The 20,773-nt window shown below is 41.8% G+C and overlaps 1 protein-coding gene across 6 annotated transcripts in view; it reads right to left on the bottom strand.

The window, feature by feature from the left end:
• The window catches only part of LOC117002661 (membrane-associated guanylate kinase, WW and PDZ domain-containing protein 1-like), a 295,287-nt gene that overhangs the window by 24,662 nt on the left and 249,852 nt on the right, over window positions 1-20,773 (bottom strand). For 2 of the 6 annotated variants that reach the window (XM_033071995.2, XM_033071991.2), the window contains exons 4-7: window positions 13,826-14,032; window positions 10,826-11,036; window positions 6,884-6,966; window positions 4,037-4,075 (exon numbers count right to left, since the gene is read on the bottom strand). In XM_033071995.2, coding sequence (XP_032927886.1) covers window positions 4,037-4,075; window positions 6,884-6,966; window positions 10,826-11,036; window positions 13,826-14,032 — 540 coding nt within the window. The remainder of the gene's footprint in view (window positions 1-4,036; window positions 4,076-6,883; window positions 6,967-10,825; window positions 11,037-13,825; window positions 14,033-20,773) is intronic. The other 4 variants (XM_033071996.2, XM_033071994.2, XM_033071993.2 and 1 more) reach the window with 3 other exon arrangements.

Here is a 20,773-nt window from a genome sequence, read left to right as displayed (position 1 = left end):
TGAAGGTGGGTGAGACCATGGCAAGAAATTGCAGCCCACTGACAGAGACCACTTCCATCTCCTGCACCAGGGCTGAGCCATTCGTGCTCACCAGTGCAGAAAAGAGGATTTTTTTACTCCTTTCTTTGGGATTTGCATCACTCAGCCATGAGCCCAACACAAACCCAGGACAAGGTTGATTTATCATGTATGCCAACACATGGAACCCACCCAAGAGAGGCTTGCACACAGATGTGTTTCATTGCACAACACTTCATGTAAGAACACACACTGCAGAGCCACATGGAACAGAGATTTCCTTCCTTTCATTACCATACTTGACAAAAAACAGTTCTGAAGATGAAATTAAGATTTTGAAATGGATCTGCTTTTGTTCCTGTTGATCTTTTAGACTGCAGATAGGACTTTAACTATAATTAGTGAATGTAATGTAATCACTTCAGCATCCAATTGAGGGTTATTAAACCTGTATGCGTTACTTAAGGCCTGATCCTTGTGCCACTCATTTAAACACAATGTTCCCATTGGCTGGGACAAAATAATCATTCTATTAACAATACAGAGTGGTGTGTTTGTGTAATTCTGTGAAACAACTCAGAAAAAGGTTCCACAACACTATGGACTGTGCACATGTGGTCCCACCAACTCTGCACATTCATTCAAATATAGAAAAAACCCCATCATTGCTGCATAACACAAGTTCAAATACCCCATGCAAACTAATTTATCAACATTTAACATGAAATTTGTCAACACTGATGGCAATCTATGTTTGTTCTTCACCAAATGCAGAGATTTATTTCCATTAATGGCATCAATTGTTGAGCCAATACAATCAACAATGGCCCATTAATTAGAATAATGTTGCCATAAGGATAGAAATATCTCAAGACTGGAGAGGAACAGAATCTATACAAACACACATGGACTAATTACTCAAAGTTTATGCTTGTGCTCAGAATTGGCTGGAGATCAGATGAAATCAATTTTGCTCCACATGTCCCTTATTTGCAGATAAAAGGCAGGTTTTCCATTCTTATCATTATTTTATCCTCATTGTGTTTAACATCTTTGGATTCCTTGAGACATAAGCCATCAAATGCAAGCCAATGCTAAATTCTGGGCATGAGAAAGCTCCATGTTTTTACCAGCAGAACGAACGCTTCAGAATTAGATATTCCTTACACCCTGCAAGTTCATCTGAGACAAAGTCAGAAAGCTTGAGGCCAATCCTGAAAGTGTTTTTGCAAAGGGAACTCTCAGGTTTGCAGAGCAGCCCCAGAAGGTGAGAACACCATGGGACTGGCTCCAAGAGTTTCAGTGTGATTCAATTAAGACCTGGCACGCAGTTGGGAAAATCACAAGCTGTTGCAGCCATTTAGGTTGTTGCACTGTGGTGAAAATAGAATGGTAAAGAGATCAAGCTGGGGTGAAAGAAAAATAAAAAGTCAGTGAGGGAAAGGAGAAGTGATGCACAAATGCCTTCAAATGAGTTTACCAGTTTTCCTGCTAAATATCTTTTGCCTGTTTTGGACTATTAAGTGCTTTTTTTATTTTTTAAGATTAAGCAAAAGCAATTGGGTTTTTTTTTCTTCTATTCCCAAAAGATTTTGATATTAAATTTCTTTTTTTCCCCCTTTTAAAGTATTTTCATAAAAGATCAGAACACCAGCACTTTTCTAACGGCAAAAAATGGCACTGTGCCAAAATCTTTCCAGTTTACTATCCCTGCATCTTTTTTTTAAGGAACAAATCTCCATATTTTCAGATATAACAATATACAAAACTGCAGCTTTTCACACATTTCTTGTTCATTATGTAGATGAACTTTTTGACTCTTACAATCTTCCAGAAGTTCTCTAAAGTAAAAGGCAATATTCTCCATAGCCATGTTGCAGTCTAGTTTCTTAGCTGCTTTAAATTATTCATCTCCTTTCTCTGTCTCTCCTGCCAAACTGAAGATGATCCAGAGCATTAGATTTTATCACAAAGATGAGATTTCAAAAAACATTTTGCATCATTAGGAGCCTGACTGTGCCACATTTTTTTGTTGTTTTTTTTTTTTTTTTTTTGGTACATCCATGCAACACCAATGCAGCCTCAGAGCATTTATCAGCAGGTGGGTAAATTCAATGAATAAATATCTAATGTCACAATTTTAAGCCTTGGATAAGTACATGGATTCCTGTTGAGATACTCTAGTATCCGGCCCTACATACAGAGGGGTTGGATGGATTCCTAAAAAATTTCTTCTCTAGCCACCAGGTATTTCAGCTGCAGCCATGCACTTCTGTGGAGGAGCTGGAGGGGAACTCAGCACACTCAGCCCTTACTGCTCCCTGTGAAGCCAGGACTCGGTCCAAACCATGTCAAATTCTGATTTACAGGTTAAATTTTTGTGTCTGAAGAACAACCTTCTGTTAAAATGAGGTGACCTATTACTCCACGGCTCTTTGGAAAACAAGAAGTTGTGAAAATGCCTCAAGTCTTAATCTTCTTGCATTTAGAACAGAAAGTGTTGATAAGTTATGGTGCTAAGCTGCTGCCAACCAGTTTTTACTAACCCGAGTTACTATAACTGTACTAAATTTTCATGTCCTCTCCTTAATTTTGCTGTAACCAACTGAGTAATTGGGAAATGTCTTTCTTTGCACTGCAACATTTGCACATCTCAACAGTGTATTGATGGGCTGTGAGCTCAATAAAACTTCTCTGCACTGAACCAAAGGGAACATCTCGTGATGTTGGAGCAGAACACTTGTGTACAAATGTGCCTGCAGATCCAGGGTCAGGCTTATCAATTAATGAGTTTTCCTGCATCTACTTTTTCAGCTCTGCTCTTGCACTAGTTCCTGATAGCAGACTGAAAGAAGGGTAATTTGTTTAATATTGCCTCTAAATTTGCTTTTTTAAAACCTCCCTCTCATTTTAATCCACTGTTTGTGAAGACTTTTGTGAGAACCCTTTGATGTGCATCCACCTACTTCCGATGCTACTTGGTCTGCTGATGATCATTTGTATGAGCTGCACATAACACTCATGGACCACTAAAGAGACTGCATTCCTCTTTAAATTGTCATTTCTTTCAAATTCTTGCTCTATAAGAACTTGGGCACATTATTCCAGGCTTATTATTCAGAAGAACCATTTGTGGAGCAGTGTTCCAAGTCCACTGCTGGCTGCTGATGCCATATCCATCACACAGAAGCAGTCAGCAGAATACACTTACTTGCAAGTCATTACAGAAACCAGAGCTTAATTCTCTGGTAATACAACTCCCCCAGTATGCAGAACTATGAACTCTAACTACAGTCCTTTTTAAAAGCAATAATAGCCCTAGTGGAAATAAAATCCTATGCAACCTCTTATCCTTTCAGCTCTGTGAGTGCACTAGAGCATAGCTGAGCAGAAATAACAACTACCTCTGCCATCAGTAGAAACACAATGAGCACTGCTGAGATTAGATATCAAGACAGCATCCTTCACAAAGAGATGCAGCAAATAAAAGTGTACCACATCATTGAAAATCATCTGTTTATAAAATCACTGACTGAGGGAAAATTTTAAGCTGTTTCATTCACAAGCTCAGCTGAAGCATCCGATGCAATATTTAAACTTTCTGAATCCCACTTAGCTTCTATTGTCTGGGAAATGACTTGGGCCCTAGTGAAAAAGCATCATGAGCTACTTCATTTCATCTTTGGCTTCTATAAACATTTTCCTGGAGCCAGAGATGCCAAAGGAAAGGACCCCAACTTCTGCAGAGTTCAGAAGCAAGTGGCTTCGAAACAACTTTGCAAGATTTGGGCTCTCTAGCTTTCTTCAAACTCTGAATCAGTAAGAAAACCACTCAGATCTGAAGCTAGGGAAAGATAAATGCTCTGTGTGCTGGGGAAGTTTTGCTGATAAATTACTCTTGTTGAAATTAAAAAAAAACCTGAAAGATGCAAAATGATACAAAGGAGAAAGTAAGTAATTAAAGGCTCAAAACAGTGCAGTTGAAGTTAAATATCAAAATGAGAGATGGATGATTTACCTAGTTCACTGTCCAGTTCCTCCGTGTGCACCCCTTCTTCTCCAAGGGAAGAGCAGTAAATGAGACAGAAAAAATTAAAAGAAAATTTCAGATACCAGCCCCAAGCAAGAAATTCCCTACAGCAAACAGCAGAACCAGCACTGATTTTCTACACACCAAGCCCAAGCTTTCCATTTATCACACTCCAGTGATCAGAATATTGATGGATTTCATGCAGATAATGAAAGAACTGGTTCTTGCAATCTCAGAACATCTGCATCAATGGACTATTTCCATGTCATGGTTTGATATGGCAAAGTCATGAAATTGTGATTTTCTCACTGTAGTGAGGCTTTTCCCTCAGATCTGTGTGGTCTGACCTTTGCAATCTGTTCTGCAGACACATGGATTTATCAGAAGGTCAGACCTGGATACTAATGAAGGGATCTGAGAGGAAAACCTTGCACCTAAATAAGGACTAATGTAGCAAGGTTTTCAAGAAGGCACTAAATTTATGTGCACACAAGGTCCAACAGACCTCACTCAGATGATTTAAGATAGGCATGAAGTGCCTTGTTTAACTGGAGGCACAGACCCACAGTCCAGATGCACTGGTGAGGCACACACAGGAATGCACCAGTTTTAGCAGGGCACCTGGGACAAAGATCACATAATTTTTCAAAGACACAAAGCCATCAATATTCGCTGTTGCTCCATTTATCATTATCTGCTCCATATTCATAAGTTAACAGTGACACAGATGATTAAAGTATTGCTTGGCCTATAAATAATAATAATGTAGTCTGAAAATGAAAGATGGTGACAAAACCAGAACAAAGATGGTAAAAACAGTCTTGGACCCAATACAGCAAAGTTTAAGCCACATAAATGAATGACAGAAGCAATCAGAAGATGTAGGGCTGCAACATCTGGACACCCAAAAAACTTCCATGACCTCTTTGCAAAATATTCTGTCAAAGCAGTTGTCTGGGACCATTAGTGTGAAACACAAATTGCAATTTCCTTTGATAGCCTAAACAATGGCAGACAAGCTAAAACTTCCTTAGGGACACATATCCTGATGAATCAAAAGCACAAGACAACTGCACCCTAGCAAATCTGAAACAATATCTATAAAATTCAACATCTAACATCTCTAAAATCCATACAGAGGGTGGGACGAGCCTGGCAAATCACATGCACACACACACCAAACAAAACAGAGGAGTCATCCTGCTGACTTTTATGGAATGACACACAACAGTGACCCTTGCCAAAAAACAGCCAACTTCTATGATGAAGCAAAACTAACCTTCTCCCCTCTTTGTTTTTTGAAACATAATTATTGTTATGTGCTAAGCAGGATTAGAGCAGCCAAGCAAAGCAGTGCAGAGCACTACTGTAACTATGAAGCAACTGGTTAAACTAATGAATGTTAAAAATATCCATTAATGAGCAACTTGGTGAATGGAGTGAAGGGGTGTGTGGGAAGATGAAATTAGCTGATTTTAAGGAGTTGATAAACAAAGATGCCACTGCTCTCCAAAATTATGAACTCAATGAAATACAATAATACCAGCTGTATGTTTCTATTCCAAATTAAACAAATTATTCCAATGTTTTCTTTATAATTGCTAAGAGGACAAGAGAAAGATTTTCCCTTCTGCGAGGAGACTTAAAACTGTGTGAGAGAGGAGCTGTCACCCTCTGCAGCCTCGTGGTGCTGGCTGCTCCTGGCCTGGCACATCCCTGTGCTTTGAGGGTCTCCTGCACTGTGCACTCAGAAGCTGGTGACCTGCTTCATCACAGCAGCCTAGACTGCAGAGGTAAATTCTCACATCCTGCAAAATCTCCCAAGTGAAAGATAGGAGAGGTTGAAAAATGTGCAAAAACAGTTAGCAGTAGTTCTGGAGGCCAGAGTTGAATTGAACAGTGAAAAGGGATTGAGTTGATTCTTTTATGAAATAAAATTGTGATTTGTACTGAGATAAGACTGACACCAGTAGGATGTTCATCATATTTTGAAAATCGATTTTACAAGGACAGCACCAACACTGACGAAGGAAACCCTTCCATTTTTAAGAAGTGTCTACCATGACAGTACTGTATGAGCCAAGGTTATGTGTTTCAATATCACCATCTTTCCTGGTCAGTAGACCAGAATTCCCTCACAGGTTTTCCCAAACATTTAAGTTATTTTCATAGTTCTCTTTTTCTTCCACCATCTCCTAAAGGAGGCTGGGAAGGGCCCTCCTTTAAGTGCTGCATTTGGCTGCTCTACATCAGACAGTGGCTTGCATTTCCAACATCTCAAGGAATACCAAAACTTAGTGCAAATTTACAGCATCAGAAATCCACACTTTCAAATGGAATTCATTTCAGCAATCACAACACTGCACAGACTGTCAGCATTCAAGAGTGGAGGTGAAGCAATTGAGTTATTTCTGCTCAAACAAGGAAACAACAACATAACTCTCTCAATCCATGTGAAGCAGGCGGCTGAAGCGGAACACGGAGCACGCAGAGACTCAGTCACTCCCTCCCACACAGCCATCCAAGGAGCAAACATGTCAGACAGCTTTGAGTCTTGTTCAGCATCAGTGACTTCTCAAATGCCTTTGCAAAAACAGAGGCTTCTCACTTGTAGCACCTCCTTGATTTTTATTAAATGATCTGGCACCTCAATGGCTGTTTTACATTCACAGCGATTTTATAACATAATATTGTCTCTTTGTACTTACTCATAGATCTTTTTTTAAATTTCAAAGTCTTTCTGAATACTAGTTATTAGAAAGAGAAGGAAAAGGAAAAAAAGTCACCTAGGAATGGACCAAACACAGTATTATGTCACTATTTTGAGTCTCTTACCATCATCTTCACATTCTTCTAGAGGCTTCTGCTGCTTGTTCAGGCACCGTGGATCTAGCCAAGATGTTGTTTTTGTATTATGGCTGGAAACCAAAAATGGAAATATGACCTTTGTTAATAAAGCAGAGTTGAAGTATCCGTGACACAAAAGTATATATCCTCTTTATTATTCTACAGACCTGAAGGCACACTTTTGATGCAAAGAAACAGATCTACAATTTGATGTCGTGCAAACTAGTCAACCAAATCACAAGAACTTTGGTGTTGAAAACACAAAGGTAACAAGTGAAAATATACAAATCAGCACTCCTGACTGGAAAGAGGCATGTGAATGCTGAAATATTATAATATTAAATTTTTTTGCCTTTGGTGTTTGTTTTCAATTCCAAGAGCTGTCTCTGAGCTGAGGGCAGAAATTTCCTTTCCTCACAGTGAGCTTTGTTCCTACAAAAGATCTTTGACATGTCTAGAGTTGACCCAAGCATAAGTCAAAAATGGTTTTGATTGAAAACTTTAAAATTACACAAATAAAAATGTTCTGTCTAAGCCTTTGATGGAAGTTGAAGAGCTTTACTTTCAACTCTTCCTTTCCACAAGTCCCCTGACAGCCTCATGATGCCAGTCCCAGCGGTGAAGGTTGCATAGTAAACAGGCTTAAAATACATTTTTCTAGAAGTTATTTTCTCCCATAACTTCATTTGCATAAGCAGACAATCTGGTAATACAATGCCTCTTCTACAACCTGGTGTTATGTTAGACACAACCTGCTAAGATATTCCTCCAGTCCCTGAGGTATCACTTATCTAGCTTAGCCTTTAACACTGCTTAACAGTTTTAAGTTTCAATACCATAGTAATGCTATTTACTCCTCCATCAAGGTCTCAAAGAGGTTTACAAACTGAACTTTAGCCTCACAACAGTCTCATGAGGGCTCTGTAACGAGGGCCACGATCCCTGAGGAACTAACAACCAACCAGCAAACTTGTGTTGTACTGGAAGAAAAGGGGCCAGGGTCTGAGTGAGTAAATAAAAGGTCCTTGTTTTACACATCAGGCAGGATGAGCAAATGTGTTTAATCCTTGTGTGTGCTTCAGAGCAATTAACCAGCACCTAGAAAACTGAATGGCAGAAATTCAGCAAGCCAGGCAAATTAACAAAAATAAGGCAGAGGGGCTCTGCCACCTTATTTACAAGCAAGTCTGCAGTCTAGCTGAGAAGGAGGGTGGTGGGAGGGGAGCAATGGAATATTTGCATATTTCTTGCAATTTTGTACTCGTTAACCAAAGGCTCACAACTGTGCAGTTTGCTGAGGCACAGAAAATTTAGCTAAACACCTTTCAGATCACATTCTCGGGTGGAAAGGATCGTGTTAGACCTGTAACATGCACAGACAACAGGGGACTGGGATGTGCTGTGCAATGAAAATCCCAATTAAAGCACCAGAGAAACATATCTCAAGAACCAAATTGCTCCAGCCACATCAGGATTGATTATCTGGCACATAGCACTGGCCCTGCCCTGGTTCTATGCAAGAAGCTCTTGCTGCTCCCTTCTGCACCTTGATTTGATACCCAAAGCACCACAGGTGCTGTAGCAGACATCTGAGCCATCTTGGGTCCACACTGCTCGTTAGTTCACTTTCTTAATCTGATACAAATCAAACTAAATGGTTTCTAGGCCCAGGGTGTCCTCAGGATTAATAGGATTGCAGTCATTCAGTGCTGCATCCACAAAAATCAGCTCCATGTGAACGTGTCCTCAAACCACACTGTAGGGAGGGAGCAGGTGCTGCCACCAGAGCTTCCCATCACACAGACCTATGTGAGATGTGTTCTCCCAACACACACACGATTCTCCTGACTATTGAGAGGTGCTACAGTCCTGCAATGCACAGGGAGCACAGCAGCCATGGGGGTGGGTTTGGGGAAACGGGGGCAGCAGTGGAACCCTCGATGGAAGCGCTGTAAGGAAGGACAGCAGGGGCCCCTGTGGGGTCAAAAAGGGGAACAACTGACTTGGGCAGCATTTACTACTCATCATCTGTCCTCCTCCAAGGAGGAAAATGCAAGCTGAACGGGCTATTAGGCTGTTCTACATACAAAGGGCAGAGAGTACATCAAATAATGAGGCACCCTGAGGACAGTGAGGGGCAGAAAGCCGTGCTCAGGGTAATGTACACATCGTGGTTTCATCTGATGAGAATTTGCATTCTGCCTTCTCAACCCTATCTTACACTCAGGGGCTGTTAAAGCCTCTTCAGGTAATTGAGAGTGCCCTGGAAATTGGCCTTTTTTAGAGCATTCCAGCTGAAAAAGAGCTGCTGTGGTGCCCTCAGTCATCCCAGCTCCACAGATCTTCTGGCAATCTCTCATGTGTTCCCTTCCACTGCAGCCAAGGGAAAACCTGCTCTGCAACCTTTCCCTGGCCCTGTCCAAAAGTGTCTTCTCCTGATGATGGAGCAGAACTGCTGCCCTGCCAGCCCTGATCCAGTGTAACTCTCTGCAGGATACAGGGTTAATTAGAAAGGAAGCTCTTCTGCAGTAACTGGGCATTGGCTTCTGGTAGAGTTTCCACAACTGCATTAAACAGACCATCAAATGCAAAATCAATTACTCAACCCCTCTTCTACTTGGCAGCTAAGGGTTTGAGTTTCAAAGGCTAATTGACTGTTAATGTCTAGCTGAACTCTATGCAAGACATCCCTTACACTAACAGGTCCTATTTTATAAGTTACTCCTACCTCAATAAATTTAGACAAGTATAATTTGAGACTATTATTTATGGCATGAAAAAAAATCAATATCATCATAAAACTGCTGACAGTAATCAGCTCTTGGGCAAAGACTGCAGAGCTTGAGGTACTGCTGTTCCAAACTTGCTGTGCCTACCCTGTACTGAACTGCACCTTTTGCAAACCACTGGATAACATTAACACATTTGGCCCCTTTGCTGTGATGAGGGGATAACACACAAAATCTATCCCTGGCTTTGCTCCCTGTGCACAGGACTGGAGGAATCCCCTCTGCTGCATTATGCACAGACACAGGCACCAGAAATGAAGTCTCAGCCTTTCCAATTAGGAGCTTTCATGAAAACAACTGGCCTGCATTTTACAAGTGTCTGCTCCTTTTGTAACTACCCTCATAAAACAAGCAATTCCTGCTGCCTTGGAACTCAGGAGTAATTTGGATGTTCAGGAAATGCAAACCCCCTTCAGAATCAGTAAAGAACTCACAGTGAAAAACTAATCTTAAAGAAATTAGGATTTTAGTTAAAAGATAGTAAAAACTGGGCTTAAGATAGTTACCTGAAACTTAAATAATTGATTGCCTGTTAATTTACGTTTGCTTAGCTGTGCTTGCAATGGGAAAGGATGAAACTAGTAGATAAGTCCAAAGAACACAAACAATTGCAACCAAAAACTCATTCTTTGTGAAACTGGAGTTGCCCCAAAAGCCATTTGTATTGTCATTAATAGAAAAGGTCAGGGTGAGGAAGACTCGCCTTACTTCCTCCTTTTAAGACCCTTCCCCACAAAAACGACCCCAGACTTAATTCAAGAAGCCAACCACGCTGCTTAATTGCCATTACAGCTAATTACCATAGGAAGCAGGGGATGGGAGGGGCTGGTATTATGAATATGTATTTATTTGTCAATAAATAGACTCTGTGACCGCCTGTAATTTTGCAGTGTGTATTAGAGGGTTACCTCATACTGTTGCCCAGCACTGAACAAACATACACTTTGTAATTTTGAATTGTTAGAGAGTCTTTTGTCTGTCAGAGTTGAGTATTGGTATTAGACCAATACTCATATCTTAGTAAATCAACAGCCCTGCAACCTAACAGTATGCACTAAATATTTAATACACACAAAAAGCGCCCATGGAGGTTTACTTATGCCCAAAGAGACGGAATGAGAACAACAGAAAAGCGCTTTACTCTATAAAATAGACTTCTCCGTTCTCCGTGTAGGCCATCTCCCAGTTTTCTGGCAGAGGCCCTAGGCTGTCCTCGGCAGAAGGAGGTAGGTACTGGGGGAGGCTCTGGGAAGGGTCCGTGGTGGGGGCGTGGGTGTGCCTCTCGATGCTGGACGCGGGGGCCGCCTCTCTCGCGATCTGCGCGCTCTGCTCCTCTTGCTCTCCAGACTCTGCTGCGGAACAAACATGACACACACACCAGTGACAATCGGTCCTTCCCTCGCCTGCATTGCTGCTCCAGGTTTGTCCTGCCAGTTTTCCTCCCCCTGCCTTTTAGTCCATGAGATACAGGGACAGATGAAGCGAGGGCAGAGCTCTGTGGCAGCAGGGGTGAGCACTTTGCCCACTCACACTCTCCAAACAAACCAGGAGCTGTGATCAGCTCCTGTGCTCACTCCAACAAGCCCTGCTGAGGTACCAAACTCCTCCAAGCTGTCTGAGGCCAGGGCTCACTGGTGTAGAGGAGCTCAGTGTGCTTTCAAGCAGGCTTACAGGTTCACTCCTGCAGTGCCAACTGTGGGGCAGGATTAGGAGGATAAAATTTCTTGTTTGAAGAATGATCAAAAGCGATTTTACAAGCGCAAAATGTTGCCAGAAGCTCAAAGTCAACAAGCTAATGGTGAATGTCTTCAGTGCAGCGCCTTATTTTAAATTAAAAATTATAATGAATGTCAGCACTGTACCATGTGTCCACATATTGCTGCTCACTACTGCCCACTTTTGCTGTCCGAGGAGGTTTATTCCAAGGTTCATCACAGTATCCTTCCAAAGTCAGTCAGGAGTATTTTATGCTGTGTCTGGCCCTTCTCACTCTAAGGAAGTATTTCTGATGCTTGTATCCACGCAGTTTTGAGCTGTATCCATTAAACACTGCTGCCCATCCCCTCCCATCACTAATCACAGTAAACACTCCCCAATAAACAGGTCTGAGCCCTCACACCTTCACAGAGAAGTTTTGGCAACAATGGACAAATTCTAAAATTAACCCTGTGTCTACCAAAGGGACTTTCTCTGTTTCTTGAAGGTGTTGAAAATTTATGGCAGTACTTCCACATCCCCTGAGAACCTCAGTACGAGCACAGACAACTGAGCAAAAGACAGAGAAATAGCTCCTTCATTATTCCAGTCTGTGTGCTGCCATTACCAAAAGAGAAGGACATAATAAACTGGGAAGAACAGGAAGAAAAACATCTAGACTATATCAGTACCCTCAGTGCTTGCTTCTCAGCCCTCCTGGAGTTTGATATTTTTAGGTAGGGGATGACAAGAGAAAGAAGCGTGAAAGAATCATCGCCAGCTAAAAACTGAGAGTACAAACATGCCAAAAGCTGGAAAACACAAGTAACCAAGAGGTCTCCTAGAGAAGCAGGAGCATTTTAATATGGCTAGCACACTTTCATGTGAAAGAAGCAGAAGGAATCACTTTGGTATATGAGAAATAACTCCTTTCTTGATTCTGTGCTCATTTAATGAAGGCAAGGGGCCAGGGTGTGATAACGTTGTGACAAATGAGCTGCATCTTCCAGCATTTCATCTTGCAAACGAAAACAAGGAAAAGAAATTATTTTCAAGCTACTTCAGGGGCACCAAACTGAGATGGGCAGCAAGGAAATCAAATAACAGATCTCCCACCAGCTTCTTCCCAAAATCAGATCCTGTGACAAAGGCTGAAGCTGCTGTCATGTCATGACATGTGAGAGACCACCCTTGGTGCAAAATTTTGTCAATGAGCTGGTAAGCAGAGACAGCAATTCCAGCCTGGGAGAAATTGGGCTGGCTAGAAGCAATTTGAGTTGGAAATGTGTAGCAGGTAGCAGCAAAACAGAGTACAACCCTCAAAAGCCATTTGACAGTTTGGCCTAGAGGACCAAAATTAAATCTCAGCCTAAATCTTTTTAAAGCTCTAAACAGAACTTTAAATATCTAAACAGATATTTGAGCCAGGAGACATTGGCAGGTAGGAACTGGCAGGACAGATCCTCTGACTTCTCAGAGGCTGGGAAGGAGAATTTTCATGGTGATAGGAAGTGATCAGAGGACAAAGGAGCCAGAGCCAGCTACAGTGAGTAGCTGGGAAAGTCTTGAAGGCGTGGATAATATTTGCTCAGTACCTGCCTCAAAGGGAGCCCAGAGATTAATTCAGCCTGAAATTGAGCTGAGGTAACAATGCTCTAAGCACTAACAAATTCTAGGCCTTGGGACATGGGGAAGAGCTCTTGCCCCTCAGAGCTTCACAAACTTCCAGCTGATTTCTGTGGAAACTCAATAATTCTCCAGTAGTGCTTTACTCTGAATGTGCCTGCACAGTACTTGACTTTAGATTGCAAAGGTTTCCAGTGATCTTTGACTTTAGATTGCAAAGGTTTGCAGTGATCTTTGACTTTAGATTGCAAAGGTTTGCAGTGATCTTTCAGCCAAGGCTCAATGGTGGGAATAAGGTGCTCAGCAGGACACAAGACCTTAATGAAATACAGAACTTGCACCCATGTTTCAGATCTCATTCCTGCAGACAGCAGCATTCCATGTGCTGGGGGTACCTTGGAGAAGAGGATCTAGGACATTAACTGTATGTGATGGGCAGCTCTAGATGCAAGGAAGGATAAAGGACAGCAACATATTTAGGAAGGAGCAATAATTAATTCCAAATGTAAACCTGGTTGAGCCATTTCATACTGTTTGTAGTTGTCACCCATAGCTCAACTCTTCCCTGACCTTTCTGCAATTAATGGATTTGAACTTTACCACATTTTTGTCTCAACCAGTTCAATCCCACAGGACTTTTTGGAAAGACACAGCTGTGCATGTGGTTGTTCACATCTGAACATCTGCCATTCAGGTGTTGGCCAGTTCTGTTTGACAGCTTTGCAGAAAACACATTAAAAACAACACCCCCTCTTCAAAACACCCCCCAAAAGCCTTCCCCATGTATTCCAGCTGAAGGACAGCAGTGTTTTTGCTTTACCTGTGAAGCTACTGCTCATTTCAGGTACATCATCCTCTTCCTCATTCTCTGTATGCACTATGCCAGCATTTTGCATATCATTGTAAGACTTGGTTCGCTTTGGAGTCGACTGCTTGGAGCCAGGCTGCAGGTTTTGCAGAGCATTGGTGGAAGTCACTTTCCCACTGAGGGGCTGGCTTGGAGGCTTCGGCGTTCCATAATAGTTACCTAGGCAATAGAGACACATTTGCATCTTCAAAAGAGAACAGTTTATGGCAGTAACTTTGCTATTTCATTTTCTTTATGGTTCCATTAAAATTTCCGTCCCTCCCCACAGATAAGTAAATGAAGAAGCTAACACGTGCCATTCCCATTTTTGGGGGTGCATGCTCCATCTCTACAGCAGAAATATTTCTTGCCTTTTTAGTTATTCTTGTGGAATCTAAAAGGAGAAGCAGTGGTTGTATTGTTTAGGTGCACTGAGCGTACATGGGCTAAAACAAAAGGCAGTCATGGTGAATACAAAACTTCATCTCGTTACATCTGAATTTCAATTAGTAGCCTTTCTACATGTGTGCACCCACACAATGCTGTGGCAGATCTGGAGTGAGCCCTGCAGAAAATAAAAAATTCATGACTGCTATCACCAAGAGAAGTGATGAAAGGCTCCATGGCCTGCTTTAGTACACAGGTTCTTTTAGGGGGGATGTTGCATTTGGAAAGCAAACACTATTCTCTCTCTAAAAGAAAACTTAGTCAAAGGAGAGGGAAGGAAAGATACCACATGGGACTGTTTTCTTCAAAGAGGAAATTCAGCAGCTGGGTCAGTTTGGGAAGAAGTGAAGAGCCAGACCATAAAGCTAAACTTGAAGGGGCAGAGGTGCACCCCCAGTTATCCCAACACATGCTTGGAACCCATCCCAGCTGTGATGGAAACAGTGCAAAGTGCTTGGGCTGCCTCCCTGTCATTTTTAGTGACCATGAAAGAGACACAGAGTAAGTGCACATGCCAGAACAGCACAGAGCTATTTCACTGGGCCTGTTTCACTTCACCTCCACACCACAGCAGTGCTTGATTTGCCCTAAAATACTCCACAGCAACCTCAGCTCTGGAATCTGCTCCCTCAGCATCGGGCATTACAGGAATTCAGACTCATTGCAAGGTGAATCTTCTAATTTTTACACAATGACCTGCTACATACAACAGTTTTATATAAAACTACTCAATTTTTTTCTTTCAGGAATTACTGTTAATTTTTATTTGCCATCTTCAGATTCCAAGAGTAGAGTTAAAAATTTTCCCTATGTCCTCTGACATGACAAAATACAAAGGATGCCCTCCCATATAGTTCAGCTTTGGCAACAGTGCAAAATTCTTCTCTAGAACATACATTTATTTGCATTCTTCATCGATTCCACATGCTATATATAACCTGAAAGCATTATTTTTCAATTTCTCAATATATATTTTCTCAGCCACTGTAGAAGATCAGGTTTAAGACCATCTAAGGAACCTGAGGGTGCACATATCCATGGGAAATGATGAGGGGAATCTGCAGGTCCTGAGGCAACCTGAATAGATTTGCTACATCACTGTCTACCATGCTGGAGGAGTTGTGGTAGCCTGGTGAAATTCCCACTGACTGTGAGAAGAAAAACACAACCCCTGTTTTTTGGAGGACCCAGGAAGAGTCTCCCCTCTGGGAGATGGATCATGGAGCAGATCCTCCTGCAAGGAGTTGGAATCACCCTGCCTTGCACTGGCAGAGTCCAGCTGGGAAAACCACTTAGAAAACACTTGCAATCATTCCCCCTCACTGCCTCCTGCGAGGTGAAAAGGTGTTTCTCACAGGAGGAAGGCAGAGCAGCTCCCAGCTCCCTGCTCCCCCAGCTGCAGCAGCAGGACAGCGACACGTGCAGGTTTGTCTCTACAAGGTGTGCTCCAGCCTGCACACAGCAACGTGGATCCAGCTCCATGGGAGCAGCACTTTCATCTGCTGCTCATCATCTCAGAATCCTAAATGTACATTGATGCATAATTTATGGGGAGAAGGAAATTACTTCTTCTGGAAAGAGCCTCTAATGGGTACGGAGGCTCCGCAAGCAGGTTGCAGATTCTGCTGGAGAAATAATTCTTATGCTCTACATACTGCAGAACTGCTTTAGACAAAAAGAGGCAGAATGGGGGAGAGAGAGTGCAAAGGGAAAATACAAACATAGGTTGCCATTAAAAAAAAAAAAATAGGATAATTAACCCTGTTGCCATCTATCCTCTTGCCATTTCTCATGAAGAACACTACTCTGGGATTTTGTGGTTATTCTTTTTTTTTTTTTTTAAGATTTTTCTTTGTTAGGTTTTCCAGGAAAAACAAAAAAAGTGTTTTATAAGATCTTAAATGCTAAGCAGAGAGAGCCATATGTGTACCATACACATGAAAACAACTTTTATTTCTAGCACTGCACACCACTATTTTGTGCAAAAGTTATTTCAGGTCTGTTTTAACTGGCTAAACTCTTTAGGATGGATGCAACAAAGAGGATGAAGGGGATATATAGATGTTGATAGTGTGGGTTTTATTTCCCCTGGACAAGAACAAAGCACAGATGGTACCGTCCCTCCTCCAATTACAGAGAAATGTATGATTTTATCTTTGAATTTTGTTCCTCTTCAGTTCCTCTAGCAGCAGCAAAGCTGGAGTTCCTACCAGTCCACAGAGAGCTGTTCCTCAACAGAAAAACAGGAATATTTCTCTAAAGTATTTCAGGTTTTCCTACACCAAAATCATTAGTCATTTTTCAAACCAGCCATGGTTGTTGGCACTAACATTAGTGAATAATTATTCTCTACCAAGACAATGTGTTGTCTTAGAGGATCCCTGTAAAAATAAATGAGTATATAAAAAGAGCAAATATGAATTTGAAACTGAGCGTGGCTCTGCATGTGTGGGGTTTATGGGAAATGTAGCCACTGGGGTTGAACTTTTCTTTTTTCACCACAGGAGGCAGATTAAGCCTGAGTCAATATTCAGAAAAATCAGAGTTCTTCCTTCAGATTCACACAAGGACAAGCAGGTTGGGGAAATAAACCAGCCCATGATGAAAATCTTTAAAAGAATGCTCTAACCCAGCTTCCAGGTGAAATGGAAAATAAGAGAAAATGGAAGTGCTCTGTTTCCCTCATGTTTGCTGGATGCAGTCAGCCCTATTTCTCTTCTCCAAGCAGTTATTTTTGAAGACATGGCATGTGGGCCTGGGCGTGGGAGCAGACACACTTTTGGGGGGACTGGTAAAAATAATCATCAAACCTCATGTTTCATCCTCAAAATTGGAAATAGAAAATATTTACACTGTGACTCAGAAATCCAAACATGCTCCATTAACAACTGACAGTGAACAGCCCAGTAAGAGTTTTATAACACTCAGACTTGACATTATTCATTCAAATTAAATCTATCAATGTTTATGAAAAAACATAAATTTAAAAATAGACTTTAACAGTGTTTGGTGAGCCACTTGTAAGCCTAGGGAAGGGGCTAACTTCATAGCCAGTGTAATTTGTACTGAATATCCAATCAGCTCTAATTATTAACAGCATGTTACATGTGCATACACAAGCATCTGTCATCCCAGAGGATCCCAAAACGTTTTCTGGAGTCAGCACAGCAGTTAGGGCAGGACTCCCTGGGGTGCTGAGCTCAGGTGAAGCTCTGCAAAACTTCTGAGGACTCTGACCCCAACAGGATGTCTCTGTCCCCCAGACAATGGAGATTTCTGGGACAGGACTGCAGGAAACTCTCTACTTTTCTTGGAAATGCCAGTTCTGGAGCAGCCAGCATGGCAGGAATGGCACTTCCGACATCCAATTCCTATGGGAACTGAGCCTCTACCCCTTACCCTCTTCTCAATCCCATTTGGATCCTGCCTAGCACCTGAATTAATAGCTAATAACAACCCATTCACTCCACAGATGCACATACCATTAACTGAATCCCTTGTCATCACTTTTCACCAGCCATTATTTTATTCAGTCCCTTGGTGCTTAAAACTTACTTAACCACAGCTGAAGTTTGATGGCAGCATCTGCAGCCAAACCCATGACTTAATCCATGCACACTAAAGCACCACTCAGGAGAGTGCACAAAAATAACAATAATAATGAATAAACCCAAACAGAAGAGCTGTTTGGAATGAGTTGGTTTCTTTTCATCTCCTTATCTTTAAGTGTCGGCAGCTTACACATTTTAGCATCACACCCAGTAATTAGACTTTGGTAACAGCTTATCACAACAATAAGACAAGTTCTCATCATCATAACACTTCCTGCTCTGCCAATTCAAGCAGTGATCACAATCAATGAAAGCAATCTACAGCAGCTTCCACCCTGTCCTGAATTAAAGCAACACTGTCAGCCAAGACAACTTTCTTTTTAAGTTTTAGAAAACAAGTGGCAGTGGAGAATTTGTCTTATATTTCAAATAACAAAGCATTCTTATTAAGTATTCCCCTTGTGAGCAGTGAGCTCACCTTAGATGGTTTATTGACCTGGAATTGAAATACAGTTCACAAAAAAATACACCAACTAGCTACCCTTAAGTAGAATGTCTATGAATCTATTCCATAAACCCCTTGAATTGACACTACTGAGTTCCATGACATTTGTGTTGTAAGGACTCCATCCAGCCAAGGTGCTGTTTCTGGAATGGGGAGAAATACACAGGAAGGGAGGCACCATCTGACAGGTTCAAATGTGGGATAGACACTAAAGCAGAGAGGGAAGAGGAGACCATGGAGGCTGCTGGGGTAGGACAGGGAGCTGACATGGAGAGGTGCAAGAAGGCAGAGCAGCTGACTGCAAGGTGAACCACGAGTTTGAGCATTAATTCTAATAGTGCAATTACAGGATTGAAGAATGTGCTCCCAAACCACATATTTGAGTTACTTTAATCTGCAGATGTTTGCTCTGCAGCAGCTATTCTCCTTTCTGGTGGAAAGGTGTCTACACCTGGGACTGGGAGTGCATTTGTGTCTCAGCAAAAGGAGAGCTCATGCAGTTCTGAATTTACTGATGCCTATGTGTGAAGTCTAATTTTGCAATTATAAGAATCCCAAGAAACTCAAAAGCCTCTGTGCAGCACAGAGGGCTCTGCGTCCATGAGAAGTACATCTCATCTTCAAAGAGACCACTCTGTGCTAACAAGGACTCCATTAATAGCTCATGTTTTAAAAAGCACTTCATAGCTTTCTGTCTTGGTGCAAATGGGTATTTTGGGAAAGACTCTTGGAGATAAGCAGCAAAATTAAGCAAGGCCTTGACACAAAGACTTGAAATGCAATTATTAATGTAATTGTTTTATTTTCTGAGACTCAGCTCCTCTTCTCTGCACTGTACAAGAACCAAAACAATTGACCCTTAATTTTAGCAGGAGAGCTTCTGTTCATCTAATCCAGCAAGAGTGCTTGTGTCTGATTAGCACAGGATGAATCGGTTCCTGGGAGCAGAGCTCCTGCCATGGTGTTTTGTCTGTTCTCCTCCCAGACCACATTCTGCTACAGATTTCCACATTTAGATGACAGATCTGGCTGCTGTCTGTGGGATTCACCTAGCTGCAACTGCACATTGATTAGCAATTGCCTTGAGGAAATTCAGAGTATCCAGGCAACGAGAGGAGGCTGCGGATGCAGCATCTGGATGGGAAGGAAAACAGGCAATGGAGGAGAGCTCAGAGAAATGAACCTGCAATATATCCATTGCCTTTAATAGGAGATTCACTGTCAGTTCCTGCAGTTATTAACGATGAGGTTAAATGAAAGATCAGTTTGGGTTTCTTGTTGAGTAAGTCAAACTGTTACAAACTGCACATTTCAATTAGCTCTGAAATTTAACATATACTCCAATTAGTGTCCTGAAGGCAGTGGCAGCATGGGAGAAAGTCACCCACAGAACAAATCACTCTTCTTATTCTGATTTTTGCTGTGCTGTCACTAGGTGTTGCCACATGCCATTGTTAGCACTCATGTACAAGTGAATCCAAACACTTGGAAAAATCCTAAAACAAAGCAATGATACTAAAAGTAATAAATAAACAGTACAACCTGCATGTGTCAGGAGAGGGCTGGGGGAGCTCAGGGTGCTCCATGAGGCCAGCTGTGTTATATCAACTGCTACATCCATAGACAAATAGATTAAAAAAACATCGTAGGGAACATAAATAAACATGTACTTGTGTATGGCATATACAGAAAACAGGAGAAGCAGCTGGAAACACCCTACCTAGCATAGGGCTGTAGGAATAAAGAAAATACCCTGCCAAGCCTCTGCAATATGAAAGTCTTCCTCTTGCAAACAGTTAAATATTTATATACAGAGTCCCACCATGAGGATGTGTCCCATTAGCACCTTCCCTCTCTGGAAGGCAGTGACAGTGAGCTCTGCAGGCAGGGAAATGCTGCAGGCTGTGGAGTCAGGCTGGGTAACACCAGCAAGGGGCAGCCACTTCTGGAGAGCCCCAAGAACACTCTGCACCAAAAAAAAAACCATGGCAAAATGTGCCTGGGCTGCTAGGAACAGCCTTCAACACATCGAACTATGGTTACAAGTAAATGATGCCTAAAATAACCTGAACTCTAACTTAAAAAGAACTAATCCACAATTCTCTTTTTTTGCCAGAGATGTTTGGGAACCTTTTCCCTGAGGTTTGTGTTTCAAAACACATGACTGCTAATGAACCATTTCTGACAGAGTTCACATTGAGAAACTTGTTATTGAAAGTGCAGAGCGAGAGAGAAGTCAGTCAGGAATGCCACAAGAAATTCAAAGCCACTCTAAACCCCTATCAGCTATTTGAATATTTGCTTTTAGAGAACAAGAGTTACTCAGGTACCACTTCAGCTGTTTGCAGAATGAAGCATTGTGATCAGATGACACTTCAGTACAGCAGCACTCATGATCAGTTAGCTCTGATAATTGTG

This window comes from Catharus ustulatus, chromosome 13 (assembly GCF_009819885.2).
Source record: "Catharus ustulatus isolate bCatUst1 chromosome 13, bCatUst1.pri.v2, whole genome shotgun sequence".
NCBI classification, from domain to species: domain Eukaryota; kingdom Metazoa; phylum Chordata; class Aves; order Passeriformes; family Turdidae; genus Catharus; species Catharus ustulatus.
Note: the sequence above shows the minus strand (reverse complement) of the source record. Positions and strands in the feature narration are given on the sequence as shown.